The sequence below is a fragment of the Anser brachyrhynchus genome, assembly GCF_964034855.1.
Source record: "Anser brachyrhynchus genome assembly, chromosome: 1".
Lineage (NCBI taxonomy): Eukaryota > Metazoa > Chordata > Aves > Anseriformes > Anatidae > Anser > Anser brachyrhynchus.
In genome coordinates, this window is record NC_137694.1 from 42,668,822 (window position 1) to 42,686,441 (window position 17,620).

The window sequence follows — 17,620 nt, forward strand, 5'->3', positions numbered from 1 at the left end:
AGTACCATTTTCTCCAGAACAAGTCAGTGAAATACTCTATTATTCTAAACTGTTCTCCATGTTAAGAATATACTATATGCATTCCATATTGCTACAAATCAGCATCATTGCTATAAATCAGCAGCAGCAGTCTTTTACTTACATCTTGAGTCCAAAAAGAAACTCCTGTAGATCGTCGTTTTTCTCTTGGTCGCCGCCTTTCCCGTATAGATTTAGGCTGTGACTTATCTTCTTCCTTTTCTTCCTCTTTTTTGCCCCCTTCTGTTAATGACAACTTTCTTGTTCATTTAAGTATGGGACAATCCGATTTTCTGAAAATCTACTGAAATATTTCTCAGTCTCTAAAATGCTTACAATTGATATTTTTACCTGAAATAAATTCGCTACAAACCTCACCACATGGTTTGCTGTAATATGCATTCCTCAGAACACAGCTCTAAAATAAATACCATTCCAATTGTTGAACAGCAATTTCAAAATACTAATTCCACCTAAACAGTTACCTCAACAAAATGCTTCAGTGTAACAGTAACACACCACAAATTGCACTTAAAATTCAATTTTTAAAACTTTCACATAATAATTCATTAGCGTTTGTGTCAGTAGTTATATAAAAGTACAAAAGATAAGTATAAGATAGTTCATCATCCTTCAAACAAGATTTTTTTTTGCTTACATCAAAAATTCCTTGTTAAAAAAATGTTTTAAAAGTCTGTTAAGTCCTCCTTAGAGTCCCCTTTCTCATTAGTCTTCTTCATTTTCCCATCTAAGGAAGAATAAAATTGGATCTCAAAGATTAACTCTGTAATACAGATTTCCTTTTTCTTTAAAAGAAATGCAATTGCAGTTCAAAACTGACATAATACCTCAGAATTGCGTTTGGTCTCCTACAAGTAACTTGCACAAAAAAGACAATTAAACAAACCTGCCCAAACAGAAGTTATTTACCTGTTAGGAAGTTTGTTCAGTTTGCTATTCCTTTATGAGAAAGAAACCATACAGTTGAGTTCAAATCATAGCATCCCTACTAACTTAACTGTATCATCACTGCTCTTCAGAGGTAAATGAATTTTTTAGTATGAAGCAAGAATTAAACAAAGAAGAAAGATAAGTATTCATGCTGAACACCGACCTTTCCTAATAATTGATGATTTACCTTTGAGCTTTCAGACAGTAACGTATTTCTCCTCCTAAAACCATAATTTGAAAAAAACCTGCTGTAGCTAATATTTACCCCTTTTTTTTTTTTTTCCCACAGAACAGTCTAGAAAGAGTTTCCTAAAGTAAGCATGCAGTACTGAAAAATTTTATTCCAAATTTCACGTCATGTTAGGATGGAGGGGAACAAAATCAGAAAACTTAACACTGAAGCTTAGTCCTAACAACTTGTTCAGAAAATACCAATATAGAGAACTTGGTGATACTGATGCATAGTTCATGGAGATTTGAACAACGGATCATCTAATCTGAACCACTGTACAAAAAAAATTACCATTTTCAATCAGTAATCCTATATCTAATCAATAACTTGAATTAATGTATTTCTCCCAGCTTAACAGTGCCACACCTCAGAGAGAGTAGAGGAGATCACAATGTATGTCAACAGCTTCATCCTTTGACAGGCAACTGATCAGGTACAGTATTTTTAAAGAATTATAGCAGATGATTCACATTCGAATAAAACTCTAGGCAAAAAATCCGTGACATCAAGGAAAAGCATCTTTCTGATCTCTGAATCGAGCATCTCATCCTCAGTGTATGATTATATAAACCGGTTAGATATTAGTGTGGTTCCACTATGTATTATGAACTACCACCACACTAACACCAGAAGTATCCCTTTCTCTCCTGTTTTCAGATGCTCATGAAACCATGAAAGCATCGTTTCATTCCTTCACTGTACGACTAACCCTCCTCCCCAATTACTTAGCGATTATTTAATCAAGTAAAATTCCTCCTCGACACCTGCACTTTTAAACTCTGAAGCGTGATATTCTGTTACAGTTGCTGTGTGAAAGCAGAAATGAACCCAGACTCACACACCATAAGACTGAAAAACACCATTAAGTCCTCAAAGTTGTTTTTCCTCTCTACATGCAAGTTTTGGAATTTCTTACAAGAACCTGGAGTGACATATATCTAAGAGTGGTCTTGCATATCACACCCCATTTTGAACAGTCTTTAGAAACATAAATAGCCCTTTGGCAATTAAAATAAATAAAAAAAACCAACTTCACAGATAATACTCCTACCTCTCTCACTTTCCTTTGTTCCACTCCGAGAATAGGCAGAAGTTATACCTATAAGGCTGTTTGGTCTGTTTAGTTGACTTGAAGTTGAAAGAGAGCTAGTGGAGGTGGAGAGCGAAGAGGTGGATGATGAAGAAGTTGAAGTTGTTGGTCTATAGCGATGATATGGCTATTCAGCAGAAAAATGTCAAAATTAATTTACAAAGATTAAACAAACATAAAACCACAGGATAATAAAACATGTAAATATGTAAATGACTGTTTACAGTAATACCAAAATTGCAGTATTATAGTTGGAGTTAAGATTCGTATAATTTCTCTACCTAAAGAGACCCATCATGAAAATACCTCTTCAACAGTTCGGGAATATCTTTGTCTATAATCATCATCTTTAGTTTCAGATTCTTTCTTTTCTTCTTGTTTTTCTTTGTCTTGCTTTTCTTTCTCTTCCTTTTCCTTTTCTTCATTTTCTTGTTCTCTGGTTCGTGTGGGACGACTTCTTCCTATAGTTTTTTCTGCTTCTTGAAGATCTGTCAATGTTACACCCTGTGAAAACAGCAGTCAGCAAACAAGGTTACAATATATCATTTGGCTTGTATTAATATAGATGACCACATTATTTATTATTAAATGTAAAAATCAGCTTAAGAAAATTAATTCTCTCTATTAAAAAAAATACATTCTACCTACATATTCTACCTATAAACTTTTCTCTTGAATCCTGGAACCAAATATCCCTCTCCGATCAGCAGCGTTTGCTCTAATGTGATCTACCACAGGTTCTCCAGTAACACCATTTTTAGCTGAACTAGTACATACAGATCATGTAGAAAATCATGTCGAAATCATTAAAGAATCCACTAGCTCCCTCCAATATCATCATAACCATAATAAACATTTTTGAAAGAACATTTGAAAATACAATACTTAAAAAAAATTGAAATATTAATACCTACAAATTCACTCACTGGGACTGGATTTTGAGGTTAACAACACATCAACGAAATACACTGAGAGCACTAGAGAAAGTTGTAACTAATTTCTTATTTCCTTGCTGTTCTTAGGCTAAACGCTAGTTTTCAAATGAAGCCAGAATGCAAACAACTTCTTAATTAAAGAGAACTTTTCTATACTGCAATTTTCAACTTATCTATCTCATGGAGATACTGCTCAAAATTCTGTGTGACCTATTCCAAAGCCAAACACCCAGCTCATTATTTATTTAATTGATTGTTATGCTGATAGTGTTGTAACACAGTAATTCCTTGTAGATTTTTCACTGTAACGATTCAAGAATTGCTCTGTGGTTTAACAATCTTCCAGGGCTCTGAATTACTACCAAGAAGTAGAAAAGAACTCCACTATGATAAACCCATGTCAAACAATGTGGATCTCTCAATAGGAAAAGTGACCAGAAACATTTGAGGGGTTTAGAATTACGAAGATTTGAAAGTAATGTCAGTAAATAATTTAGTTATAGATCTGGCTTAATGCAGATAAGGATGCTGGCTGAAGTATTTCTTTGTTCTGTTTTATCTAAGGACAATTTTGCTGATTATTCTCAGTTTGTCAGCAGACAAGGAGAGAAGGGTAGACACACTTTACAGAAGATAGTAGCTGGTAATTGCTCCAGTGCCCACAAAGCATTCAAGTCCTGTTTAGACATCATCTATTTTGCTACTGTCACATCTTTTTCTATGCAAGGATTGCACTGGCTGCAATTCAGTATGAGGTAGCTCTCACAGAAATTGGGAAAAACTTCCAAATATATCAAAATATCAAATATCAAAAACCTCTTCCCCAATACTCTCAAGTGTCCATGGAAACTAGGCTGAATGTGTATTTTCTGTCATAGATCTTACCATCTATCTACATGTTGGTCAACTCAATCACATTATCTTCAGTAGTCCATACACAGAAAAGACTTTAAAATGTATGTAAATATACATATCATATGCCATGCCTAATTCTCAAGTAAAATTTTGAGACAGAAGCTGTTAGTTCTTGGAGAATTGAAAGTCCATATCTATATAAAAGCGATACAATTACTTGAGTAAGCTACTTTCACAGAACGCAAACAAAAACTCCAGTGGAAGCATCTCTGCTTTCAAATTTCTATTAAATTACTCTGTGGTGATCAGAAAAAGCACTTTCCAGGACATAACGAGGGGTCCTCAAGCTTTCAGGGGAATAAAGGAAATAAGAGGCATTTACTTCATCTGGTAACAAGTTGTTTATACCAGGAAGATCAATTGATCATTTGGAGTTTTAATGGGAAATTAAAACTTCACTGTACTCAGGGAGTTATATACGTTTCTGTGAATGTAGAAGCTGTAATATAACTATACCTGTGTAGATCTTCTAGACTGTCTTGCTTGCCTGGATCTAGCTTTTCTTTGGGACTCTGACTCTTCATCCCGTACTGGAGTGAGGTATGATCTAAAGAGTTAATTACAAGTAAGTCAGCAAATGGTAATTTTTGTACAAATGCATTAAATGTCAGAAAAAAACTCACAACATAGTATGAAAAACAAAGCAGTTAGAAGAAAATCTTTAAAGATATGAATTACTATATCATATATACTATATACATCATACACACTATATCATCTATATCATAATAACCTGTTCATCACGCTAGTGGCCTTAAAACTCAATTAAAAAACAGTGTTTTTCTACTTATTTTAGATTCGTTTTTCTCTAAATATAACATAAAAATTTACAAACAAAATATGTGTGTGTGTGATGTGAGTGCGCATGCAGGTAAACCCTTAACATAACTTTTAGGCTTTCAGAAAAATCAGTATGTATTGCTAATACAGAAATCCTAATTATACCTTCTATTGCACCAGAGATTAAAAATCCTTAGGGAGGTAGTTACCATATTTTCACATGAATCATCCACGAATTGGGTAATCCAACGCCCTTTAAAAACAACAGACTTTAAAAATAAATCCTCAGGAACCCCATAACAATCCTGCAGAGTAACCAAGTAATTGTAATCAAAGGCAAAGGGCTACTTCAGTAAACATGCAAGGTCAGGACTCTTTAAAGAGATTTTCCAACCTGGGCAATTTGGGTAAAAAAAATCCATACATACACATACACAAATATGTATATGTATGTATGTAATATATATATATATATATGTATGTAAAACCATTGTTAAAGAACTTAAATTTTTAATGCATTTGTTGATTTTCTATTACAGAACATTCTGAGAATGCTGTTATAATTTACCATTATGTTTTTTAATCCTTAGATTAAATAGATTGGAGAAAGTTGAAAAAGTAGAAACTGAAGGTTGCTAAAGGGTTGCTTAAGACATAAAACCCCTCTGAGATCCTTTAGATAAAATTAGCTACATTAAAAGCAGAATCAGACTCTATGATATTTTCTGACTATATTATTTCCGTATTTCATTCGTTAATAATTGGCTAATGATTTCACAGAATCACAGAACGGTTGAGGTTGGAAGGGACTCCAGAGATCATCTAGTCCAATCCCCCCGCTCAAACGGGGTCACCTAGAGCATGTTACACAACGCATCCAGGTGGGTTTTGAATATCTCCAAAGAAGGAGACTCCACAACCTTTCTGGGCAGCCTGTTCCAGTGCTCTGTCACCTGAACTGTACAGTTCTTCCTGAAATTCCTCAGATTTAAATACTTTGTTAGGGAAGCTATCATGTATTAACACTTAAAACATTTATCTATGGAAAAAGCATCTTGTTGGTCACTTAATTATGTATTTCTCAGGTTAGGGCATACTAAAACAGTTCTGAAACGGTTCTAAGTTTTTAAAATAAACTTCATTTACACAGATTATTATGCCTATGTTTTACCACCCATGTTCTATAGATACTAAACAAATTATCTCCAAAACAGAGAAAAAATATAATTAGCTGTTACATTTACAAATGCAGAAATATCCCCTCTCAAGAACTATATTAATTTCATTTCTCTATCTTGTTCTCCTGCAAATAATATTTTTGATAAGATTTTCTGTTTTCCTAGACCCTTAGGCCCTATCTATATTAGGAAAAGGGTGCCTACTAGCTGCTTTAGCTAGTCTGAAATACAATTCATCATATAAATCTGGTTTGCACTGACTCCACTTTAGAGTCAGCCAATATATTCCTCAGCCACATAGGTAGACATAAGCTTTAACCTACCTAAGACAGCTTTGATTGCAGAGCAGGTGTAACCTTTACAGTTTGAAAACTGCTGCAAATTGCTCTGTAGGAAGGGGTGTACATACCAATCCTACCCTCCAAAAATGTGAAAAGCTCTAAACCTTGCTGAAGGAAAATGACAACTCTATAGCTACTGTCAGACTGGAAACTGGCCCAGCATCCTCTGTGTATGCCTCACAGGTCAACTATGTATTCATGATACAAAGATGTTAAAGATTCAAGTTTGTCACTCTCTTCCGTGTTTCTCTAAAGCAATCCTGAAAATCAGATAAAGAATATAGCTTCTTCAGTACATTCTGAAAGGATGCACCATTACACATTTCATTACTAAAAGTAATTCATAACGTGCTTACTTTTCATATACTATTTGAAATACTACTTCAAACATACTTTCCAATTAACATACTTCCAGTCCATAAATACGGATTAATCAACTTCATTTCTTAAGAAAATATTTAACATAAAATATTTCATGAACGGACAAAATTTCTTCATGTGCATATAAACATACATAGATACACATACACACACAGAGAGATATGTATCTGTATATATACAGATAGATATGCATGTGCACATATTGAGGGTACTACCTTCTCACATGCACACAGTTATTATTCCGACTTTGCTGACTGTTAACACTTAATGGATATTTTAACACGCCGTCACGAATACATCTACAACAGTATACTATACAATTGGCCCTGAGTCAGATTAAAAGGAAAGAATTTCAGGCCAATTGCAGGTATCTAAAACATATGTAGTATACGTATATTAGTATACACTTGTTAGTCAGAGCAAACGAGACAGCGAAAGCCTTAATTCTAGATCTCCTCGTTTTTCTACCTCATATGAGACTGAAATAGCATTTGCATTTTAAATTTAAAACTGTTTTTGGAAAAATGATACATTTTGTTGCTTTTGCTTTGTCAAATTGCACTACGGAAAATGCAGGTTCTGACTATGGTTGTTATGAAAATGGCAGTAAGCACCTGTGGGCACCTCCCGAATCATGGAAGAGAAGAAAAAAATCCCCATTTAAAAGAAGGTAGTTCATCGCAGTTTGGGATATGACAGGAAAATGGACTACGAGTATCCTAAACATGGTTAAAGGTATGTGGAATCTATGAATGTTTTTGCTGCCTTTCTTCTCTAACAACAAATAGCTTTGTTCCCTCTGTAAACATACGGAGAGATACATGTCCACCACTGACATAGTAGCTGCATTTCAAAAATAATACAGCAGCAACACAGAAATCTGAATGTGCATTTCAGCAGAAGGGACAAGGGATAAACTTTTATAAATATCGAAAATAATCAGAACCCAGGGAAAACTAACAGGAATTAACAACCTTGTGAAATCTTATTATTTTGCTTTCATAAATAGTAGGTATCACCTATTTATGGAAACATAAATATGCATCAATTGTAACTCATCCTCCATGGAGGTGTAACAGAAAAAACACTGTATTCTTAAAATTTACATCAGCTTCTTACTCCTTCTTCATATTGAATAGCTCTTAAACCATTGCATTTACAACTGTTTATCATGTTTCAAATGGAAGAGACCCTAAATGATTGCAATGAAATGAAAAAAATGTGTTTGGTTCAACACTCTTGTCTTTGTAATGGCAGACATACAAAATGACTGAAAAAAAAAATACTACGTAGTAACTTGTCAGCATACTGCCCCTGGCACAACAGATGTGCCACGGTAGACAGCAGCAATGCATTTGCAATAAGTAATTATTGATTTTCTTATTTTTAATTCAGTGTTTTTTACGTAGTTCCATTATGGGTATTTTTCAGAGGACTCATGTATTAACAGAAATACAAATATAAAAATACTGCATACCAAATCCAAACCCAAGGACAGCCAAAATACACAATATCAAAGTTTAAGTTTCACGGATGAGATTTATCAATAGATAAATTGAGGCATCTTGGTAGTTGTTTCAATAAACAGCAAGCAAATACCACTGCTTTACATACTGTACTATCCAAATTTGTGGTAACCAACACATTCATTTAAATAAGAAAAAAAGATTATTTTTGTACAAGAGCAACATTACTCTTAGGACCTTTACACACCTCCGTCTCTCCCTGACCTCTGATGTTGAGGACACAGTGCCAGAAGTAGCTGTAGTCATGGCTGTGGTAGTGGCCGTAGCATTTACAACAGATGGTGCAACAGGAACCGTCACTGCTGTAGGAACATTTTCCTTTTCTTTCTCAGTACTATCCTCAGCCCACAAACGATTTGAGGTACTACAGCATAACAAGCAGCAACACAAAAAAAGAGAAAAGGAAACAGCTAAACAATGAAAGCACTTTACTAAACAACTAATAACATGTAACTTGAGGGACGGATTTTTTTTAAAAGCAAACTGAGAAATGTCTCTACTGTGAAAGCTCAACTTGAGCTATTAAATTGAATTAATTAAGAATTGAATGGTTCACAGTAATTGGATTCTTATTCTTCACCCTTCGATTCGAATATTGGATTTATTTATTTATAACAACATGGCTGTCACTTTGCAGTAGAAAGCCATGCATAATTTGAGCCAAATTGCATAAAATTAAAAGAAATTGAACAGGAAAGTGAAAAAATCCAGAGCCCCATGATCTACTAAACAAGAACGCATGCACGTACATAAGCACATAGTAGACCTGACAAAAAAAGAACAACAAAAAGTATACTGGTGGCATTACCTGCTTGGTACACCTGCTGAAGTAGAACCCGTTGTACTCTTTGTAGTAGTGTTTGCGCTGGCGGGCAGTGTTTTCTGAAGACCAGCAGATGAGGTAACTGTTGATGCAGTACTTGGAACATTAGAACTAATCAAATCATCTTGTCTTCTGCCAAAGGAGCCACTGAAGGAGAGACATTTACAATGAATACATTTGTATGACTTATCTTTCTTTGTTCAATAAAATATCACAAAGCTGTGAATGATCCATTGAACTCCTGCCTGTCTATTCTATGTTTCAATTGAGTTCTGGAAAATTTTTGGGCAAAAGAAGCTTTTCCAAACGCCATTTTCTTCATTATTTCATTGAGAAGGACTTTTAAGTTCCAACTTCTGAAGGCAACAGACCTGACCATTCCTCCACAGGAATGGGAGATAAAAGTGGCATCTCACTGGTTGATACTTGTCTTGATTGCATCTACTGAAGTATTCACACAGAGCCCTCAACATTCCATTTTCAAGCTGCTCTTTCACCCACACTGAAGACCTCTGAAAATACAGAACTCTACTCCATAGCTTGTCAGAAAAGAAAATGTCATTAATATCACTCCTGTAACAATTTTCAACAGACATCCTTTTTAAAAAAAAACAAGCAAACAAACAAAAACCTCTCATCACTCCCAGAAAGATTAACCTCCCACCCATGCTTTTCCCTTGCTCTTCTAGTTGTAACGACGATGCAGACGTTTCCACATTTTTATCCCACTGGTTCTGGCTGAACAGATTTTACATTACCAAGTCAGGACGTTTTCATGTGTAAACTTGTGTAAACCCACAGTTAGGACCAACAGAACATCACATTACTAACTAGAAAAGATTTAAGGAAAAATATCTGTTTGTCATTCTGCTATTGATCTTTCTTTCTTTTGCTATCAATTCTAAAATGGCCAAGAAAAAAACATTTGTACAAGAACAGCTAAGGAAATACACAATTAAAACACCATGCACCATATTAAAGGGATATGTACATGGTGTTTGAAGTCTGGAGCATAAATACTGATAAAAGCTATCATGCAAAGATAGTTTTCATAAATCAAACTGTTTTTCCACCCAGAACGTGAAATCTGTGCAATATTTCTCCTCAACTCCATGTTAAGAAAACGTAGTTTTCTTTTTAAGGCAAGAGGTTACCAAAGATGTAAGATGTACTATACTGTATGAAATGGCCTGACTACATGCTAATGAAAACACATCAATGTCAGGACTGAAAAAGATAGCACCCATCACCATGTACATCATCAGCATGTATCAGTATGCAACTCAGCTACCTGAATGTCAAACTTTTGATCTATTCGAGATACTTATTGCCCACTTCATTAATATCAACGAAGAACTTCACTCAAATAGCTTCACCGAAACTACACAGTAAAATTAATCATGTATTAATTCCTGGATACGATCCATTCTGAGAAAATCCTGCAAGATGAGAGCCATGTACACCTGAAAGTTATTTTCATATTCATCGTTATTTAGTTTACATTCAAGTGAGATTTAGTTTTACGTGTTCATTCTATGATGGCGATATTCAAGGTAGGCATGGCTATAATCTACCACTATGGACAGCAGACCAAGGCCTCTGATACTATCATGTACAAGCAGAATTCAATGTTTTTTCCCTCTTCTTTTCAGATATCAGACAGAATCACTACTATTCCAACATTTAAAATAGTTATCTTTGATTCCTGATCAAATCTGGAAGGACTCAAAATAATCTCAAACTGAAATAAACAATAGGAATAAAAAAGCATATAACTTTATATAGCAGTTGCTGTAACACTCTAAGCTGGTAAAATGGTGTAGCTTTAAAACAAGCACATGAGCTTGTACCTCAGCTTAAGTACATACTTTGTGATTACTATGAACGCCATTTTAACATGTCACCATTCAATTTTAAACTGTCCTTACAAAGTTAAGGATTCAGGAATTATTCTTTTTCTTTTAATTTGTAAAATTATTTTGATTTTAAAACAAGAGAAAATCCCACACCTTCTTTGATAACTTGTGTTTAATGATGTAGGACCTTCATTCAAACTGTTTTTCTTGACATCTTCCTCCCATTTTCTCCTTGCATAGGAACTACCACCACGTATTGAGCTAGCAGACGAGTCCCTGTAAATAAGATTTTAATTTAGCACACTCATATTAAAGCAGTTTGATTTTGATGCAAGCTGAAAATGAGTTTCAAATTAAAGATGAAAAACTTGTGTGTGGATAATGCATTTAAAATAAACGTAACAATGCAGAACAGGAATAAAGTGACCTGATACATACAGTAATTTTCAAGCTCCTGTAGAAAAATATCAGATTCATATTAACATTGTTTGAAGTATAATAGAAAAGAAGTTTCAGAAAAATACTATTAAAGGGGATTTAATCAATAGGAAGTCAAACATCAGCTTATATCTGTGATCATTGTTGGATTTGTTTCTCTCCAAAAAGGATCAAGAGGCTTCTTCGTTTGCTCCTGAGATAACCCAGTGCAATAAAGGGAAAACTACCTGGTGTTTTTAGAAGTTGGTTTCATAGGATTATTCATTCGTGGATGTTATAATACGAAGTTCAAAAGCTGACTACCCTTTAGAACTCATGATACTGTAGGCTAGTGTAAACAGGTCCGCAGTAGCCATTCCTGAGTGGCCTGCCACGTATCACTAGCTGACATTACTTTAGTCATGAGGAATTTCCATTCTGTTGTTGCAGTTTATAGCAGGAAGAAATAGCCTTGCAAAAATCTGCTTAGAAAAATGGCTCTGAAAACTGATACTAATACAAAAAACTCAGTGTCTAACATAAGCTCAAGATACGAAGTAAAGTTCAGATAGAAGGAAGAAAGAAATGTCTTGCACAAAACTATATATAAAAGGCAACTGTATATGTGAGGGGAAATAAAATCTTGTAAAGAGGTGTTTCACGTTCAGGATACTTGTGAACTTCAGAATTTACTCCAAATGTATCCTTTTGCACAAAAATGTATGGTAGCACTTCTGTGGTTCCAAACAACCCCAGAAAAGGATCAGACACAGGCCAATGCAATGCTACGTCTTACAAACAAAGAGAAACACTAATTCTGAGATATTACCTACCACACATTTTAAGTAAGTCCTGCTGCATGACAGATTTTAATAATTGCTGAAAGTTTAGCTTTGCCAAGACTCTACAGACTTCAGCACTCTTCTTGTAGCATTGGCTACACTTCTGAGGCTGGATGTCTAAGATTTGTTTATCTAAAGGCCCAACTAGGATTCATCTGGAAGTCCTTTCCATTACTCACAGTAGGAAGTTAGATGGATTACACGACATCATCTATTATCTAGACAAGCAGGTGTTCAGACAGGTGGAACAAGAACACAGCATTAAGCTAAGCAACAAGGATAGAGATCTGGGACATGGGCAGAACCCTTAGCAATTAATTAATGTATCTGTAGGGCAGAGTTGAATTGGTCACCATAAAAAAGGTCAGACTAAAAGTCAAAAATCTCTTATGGTTTTAAATAAATAAGCTGGGTTGTCTGCCAAGTCATACACTAGGCAAGGCACTCGTGCCTAAAAAGGCTGGCCTAAAAGAAAGCTTCACCTTTTGTACACCAAGGAATGAAGAATATTCTCAGGTCAACTGCTCAGACAACACTGTCAGGACTAATGACACTGATCTCAGGTCACCCAATACACACGAGGAAAAACATAATATTGCTGGTACCCACTTTTGGAACCGTGTCTGTGAATAAGTCATGATGGCATGCCAAAGAGACAAAATAAACCTCAACACTGCACCAACATTTAATCCCTTTGTTACAAACAATAAAAAATTCTAAGAAATAAAATTACAATTAAATATTTATCCCAATCTTAAATTATCATCTGGTCAAGACAGTTTCAGACAGTCATTTGAGAAGCTCGTAAAAGAATAAAACATGAAATAAGAACAATCTCTGTTATAAACAAACCAAAACTGACTAACGCATTCAACTTCAAATAAGAATATAGTAGAATGATAGAATGGCTTGGGTTGGAAGAGAACTTAAAGACCATCTGGTTCCAACCACCCTGCATAGGCAGAGATGCCACCCACCAGATCAGGTTGCCCAGGGCCTCATCCACCCTGATCCTGAACAGTTCCAGGGATGGGGCATCCCTGTACTCTTCCCAGGCCACATGTCCCGGCCTCCACTGCCTGTGCATCTCCTTCTTACACCTCAGTCTGAGCAGCAGGTCCTTGCTCAGCCATCCAGGTTTTCCGCCCTCCCTGCTCCCTTTCTTATACATGTGGATGGAAGAGTTCTTGCCCTCTAAGGCATCCTTAAGCTGCCACCTCTGTTCAGATCCTTTGTCCCTAACGACAGTCTTCCAGTGGATCTCATCCACTGGAACAAACAGCTGGAAGTTTGCTCTGTGCGAGTTCAGGGTCCTGACTTTGCCGTTTGCCAGGTCCGTGTTCCTTAAGATCACAAACTCAACCAGGGCGTAACATAACAGATGCCAACAAACTAAGTTGAACTTCAGGGGAGTATGAGATCTGGAATATCCCTGTTTCAAAACAGAATTTGTCACCCAGATGCTGAACTTTGGCAACAGTATTCTGCAAGTTTAAGAAAAAACAGCATTTATCTTGTGTTTTCTCCAAACTGAACCATTCTCAACAGTAGCAATAAAAAACCTCCTCTTCAGACATAAGATTTGTCAGTCTTATAGAAAATGATTACAGTGGAGCAATGAGAAGTATTTTCATTTCAGGTCATCCAAAATTCAGCTATCTAGACACAATCTGATAGAAACGACATACATTTTGTACTACGTATAATATATTGAAACTCGTGAAAGCAGCCAAATAGAACCGCAATAAAAGAGAGAAGTGAAAAATTGGAAGGTTCTGACAATGTAAGTATGTCATGAAAGTACTCCAAATACTTACAGGTGACAGGCCTATGCATCTGAACTTTTTATTCCCTTTATACTGAAAGCTGAATAAAAAATATCAGTAAAGAAAGTATCTCCAAAAGAAGATGAAAGGCCAACAAGCAAACAAGAAAAATAGAAGCGAAGGTTACAAAAGAACCACTATGACTTCTGCAAACAGCTGCTGACGCATGATATAGTTTTACCAAGCACTATAAGAAAAACATATCTTTTTTCAGCAGAAGTAATAATGAATCCCAGTATCCGCACTAGATGGCTCAAGACAAATCAGTAAAATTCTTTCAGCACCCTTCAATAGTTTAAAGTTTACAATTTTTTATTTAGCATTTATTTTCTCCCCTAAAATGACAACACTTAATGCCCAGATCAGCTCCTGTAATAAAATAATTTATGATTTACAAAATCAAAAACCTTTGGGATTACTCTACAGATTAGCATAATGTATGGAAAAGTATAATGCTATAAACCAGCACTGTCTTCATATCTGCAAGTTTCTCAGCTACTCTAAAACCACATAATTTTATATTTAACAGTAATTATAAATTTAGAGTCACCTGTTTTCTTTTTCATCAATGTCAGAGGTACTGGCCAGTCGTCTTGGTATTGTAGGTGCAACATATGCAAGTCTCGTTCCTTTTCCATCTTTCTCCTGAAAGACATATTTTTACCAAGTGCTACTATCATTGATTATACTCCTATAAGCTGGAAAATCATCATTATGACAACTTCATCTGTATTTGTTGTGACCCAATTATACAAATGAGTTTTAAGCTTTAGTTAAATATCATAAAGACTAAAACAGGTAAAGGAAACTGTTTATGTTTTCTTGCTAGTTATGCATGACTTGATTTCCGTTTATACAGCAGGAAACAGAAAACGGCTTACTGAAAACAACTATTTCAGTATTTTTATATGGTATAGTTTAGTATTATTCCCTATCCCAAAAACAGATTTAAACATTTGTACGTGAAAAAGAACCATATGTTATATGCATTACCTGTTCCAAATTAGTCCTTTGCTAAGGACTGCAGTACATTTGTGTTTAATTATGCAATTAAATTTTTGTAAATAAAAAAAGACTACAGAATACAAAAAGAGCTTCCTTTTTCAGAAGATTCTATCAACACTGCTCTCCAAATGATGCTGAAACTGTCAACCCTCTGGTCTCCCTTAACTGTAAAAAATACTACTACTGTCAGTGAAAGTCCCAGAAAGGGAAAAGCCCCAGATCCATGTACCAGGTCACCAGACAGTGAAGGTGCATATTGTATTTTAAAGTACTACATAGAAGCTGTATAATTTAACGGTTTGGAATTTTAGTAAAGAATAAATGTGCAGTAAACTCTAAAGAGAATGTCTTCCTTTTACAATAAACACCTATGCTAAGCAAAGTTCCTCAAAATGCTGTTTCACACTGAAAAAGATTACCTTTTCTTTGTTGTCCAATGAAGAGGAAAGTCTAGGACTTGAAGCAGAACGCATAACACCTGCAGCGTCCTTTTCTTTCTGAGCTTCTTTGGAAGCAGTAATCTCTGCAAGTGCACCATAACTACCAGTTTTTCTAAGACCTAATCTCCATGAAGCAGGAGATTCATCTTTCCTCTCTTCTTCTTTGGGAGAAACCTTGGTTGTAGATGTTGGAAACTGTAAAACACAGCAGCAAATTAAAGGCTATTAATTTGCATTATCAGTGGTAATTCACGATCCTTGCAGAGATTTGAGAACACAACTACTTCTAATAATCATGGAAGTACTGAATTCTTAGAGGAGTTAAGGTGAAAGACAGCCTACACGCTCTTCTCTTGAATTAGTTAATGAGATAAGAAACATAAAACTGGTCAAGGAATACTACTCCTCTAGAAGTTAGCTTGGAAAAACTCACACTTCGTAATAAAAACAGCGATCAGGAGATGCAAACTTAAAACCATGCAAATCTGGTATCAACACTTTGATTAAATATGTTATTTTGCAACCTGTACACAAACCTGTGCACACCAGAACCTCACCAGAGATTTTTCACCCTTATTGGGCACAAGAACAATGCCAGTTTTGCGCAAGCCCTGCCTCCATGATGCAGGATCTACTGACTCCACGACAGGCATGATAGGAGGAATGAAATCATACTAAAGCCAATTAAGACAAGACAAAGATGAAGATTGAAAGAACAGAAAATAGAAACAAAAGGTTGTTTCAAAAGCACATAGTTTGCTCCCACGCTTATGTCATGTAGCTCTTCATTACACCACATAATACCAAAAAGCAGAAAGACAATTACAACTTTAGTAACAGATTCTTATTAAACACAGCACAACATGTTTAGCTAGCTCAGTGACAGAACTACAGTTTGCATAGAATAGGACAGCAAAGCCTGTAGACCTAACAGGTCCATGCCTAAATCATCATATGCTGGAGAATATTACAAGATTCACACTAACATGTCCATTACCTTTCTTGTCTTTCATACTCCATTGAGATCCCTTAATATGATCACATTCTAGCTTGACTATCAAACCCACACCTTTACTCACACACTTCCCCAAGTTTAGTGTCCTCAGACAGAAAGTAGCATTATTGAATGCGACAGAGATTGAAGAAAACCCAAATTCCAGCTTAGTACACTGCTGTGAGCAACATATAGCTTGGACATCTATGGTGTAAAATCAGAAGAGTAACTGCAGTAGCACAGATGTCGCAAGCCTGAAGAAGCAGGTGCAAGAGTAGGTTCAAGGCAACTTGTACCTGTACCAGTGCTGTTCTACAATTTTTTAGTAAAAACAGTTTAAACAGTTTAAATCCTGTTTGTTCATTGACATGAGCTGCAACTGCTTCTCCAAGTCATATGTGCATACCATTTTACAAAATGATCAGCCTCAATATAAACGGGCATTTATTTTGTAAATACAGAAAACCCTGAGTCTTTCACATTTAATTGTAGAAAGATAACTGCAGTGTACTTTTAACCTGCACTTTTTGCCTTGAAGACAGAAAAATAAGATAAGCTATTAGTTACAGCACAATAAAATTGGAACAAACTAAATGCTAATGTGTTACTGATTTGCAAAAGGTTTTCAATCAGCTTAAAATCATACTTATTTCTTATCAAAACTTTTTCATATGTCTTAATTTAATCATGTACCAAGAAAAAATTCTGTTTAACTGATCATTCAACTCTGGAATACCAAGCCATACCCCAAGCATGCACTGATTTGATAATCATCCTGTCACTGAAGGTCATATAACTTAAAAGGCTTTTGCATAGTATGAAATAAATGGATTGAAAGGCACAAGCTGGAAGCTTTCACTGCAAGATGAAGTTCAGACAATTCCAAGAAAAACGAAGTATTTGAAATGTTAGATACCTTAGAATATGAAGTATGCAAACATAATTAATTCCAGTACAAAAACTGGGTGGAGAGCATATTGGTTAAACTGAACAACTGTCAGAAATGCTTGTATTACTAAATTGACTTCAAAAAGATAAACTATACAGTAGGCCTGTTTCCCTGAAGTTAA

The 17,620-nt window shown here is 35.3% G+C and overlaps 1 protein-coding gene across 6 annotated transcripts in view; it reads right to left on the reverse strand.

Annotated features, from left to right (window-relative positions):
• Positions 1–17,620, reverse strand: part of PPP1R12A (protein phosphatase 1 regulatory subunit 12A) — a gene marked incomplete at its 5' end in the record, with an annotated part of 129,615 nt that overhangs the window by 23,335 nt on the left and 88,660 nt on the right. For 3 of the 6 annotated variants that reach the window (XM_080604877.1, XM_080604878.1, XM_080604882.1), the window contains 9 exons: positions 143–261; positions 2,253–2,418; positions 2,598–2,795; positions 4,598–4,688; positions 8,535–8,711; positions 9,156–9,317; positions 11,180–11,302; positions 14,662–14,756; positions 15,536–15,751. In XM_080604877.1, coding sequence (XP_080461003.1) covers positions 143–261; positions 2,253–2,418; positions 2,598–2,795; positions 4,598–4,688; positions 8,535–8,711; positions 9,156–9,317; positions 11,180–11,302; positions 14,662–14,756; positions 15,536–15,751 — 1,347 coding nt within the window. The remainder of the gene's footprint in view (positions 1–142; positions 262–2,252; positions 2,419–2,597; positions 2,796–4,597; positions 4,689–8,534; positions 8,712–9,155; positions 9,318–11,179; positions 11,303–14,661; positions 14,757–15,535; positions 15,752–17,620) is intronic. The other 3 variants (XM_080604880.1, XM_080604879.1, XM_080604881.1) reach the window with 3 other exon arrangements.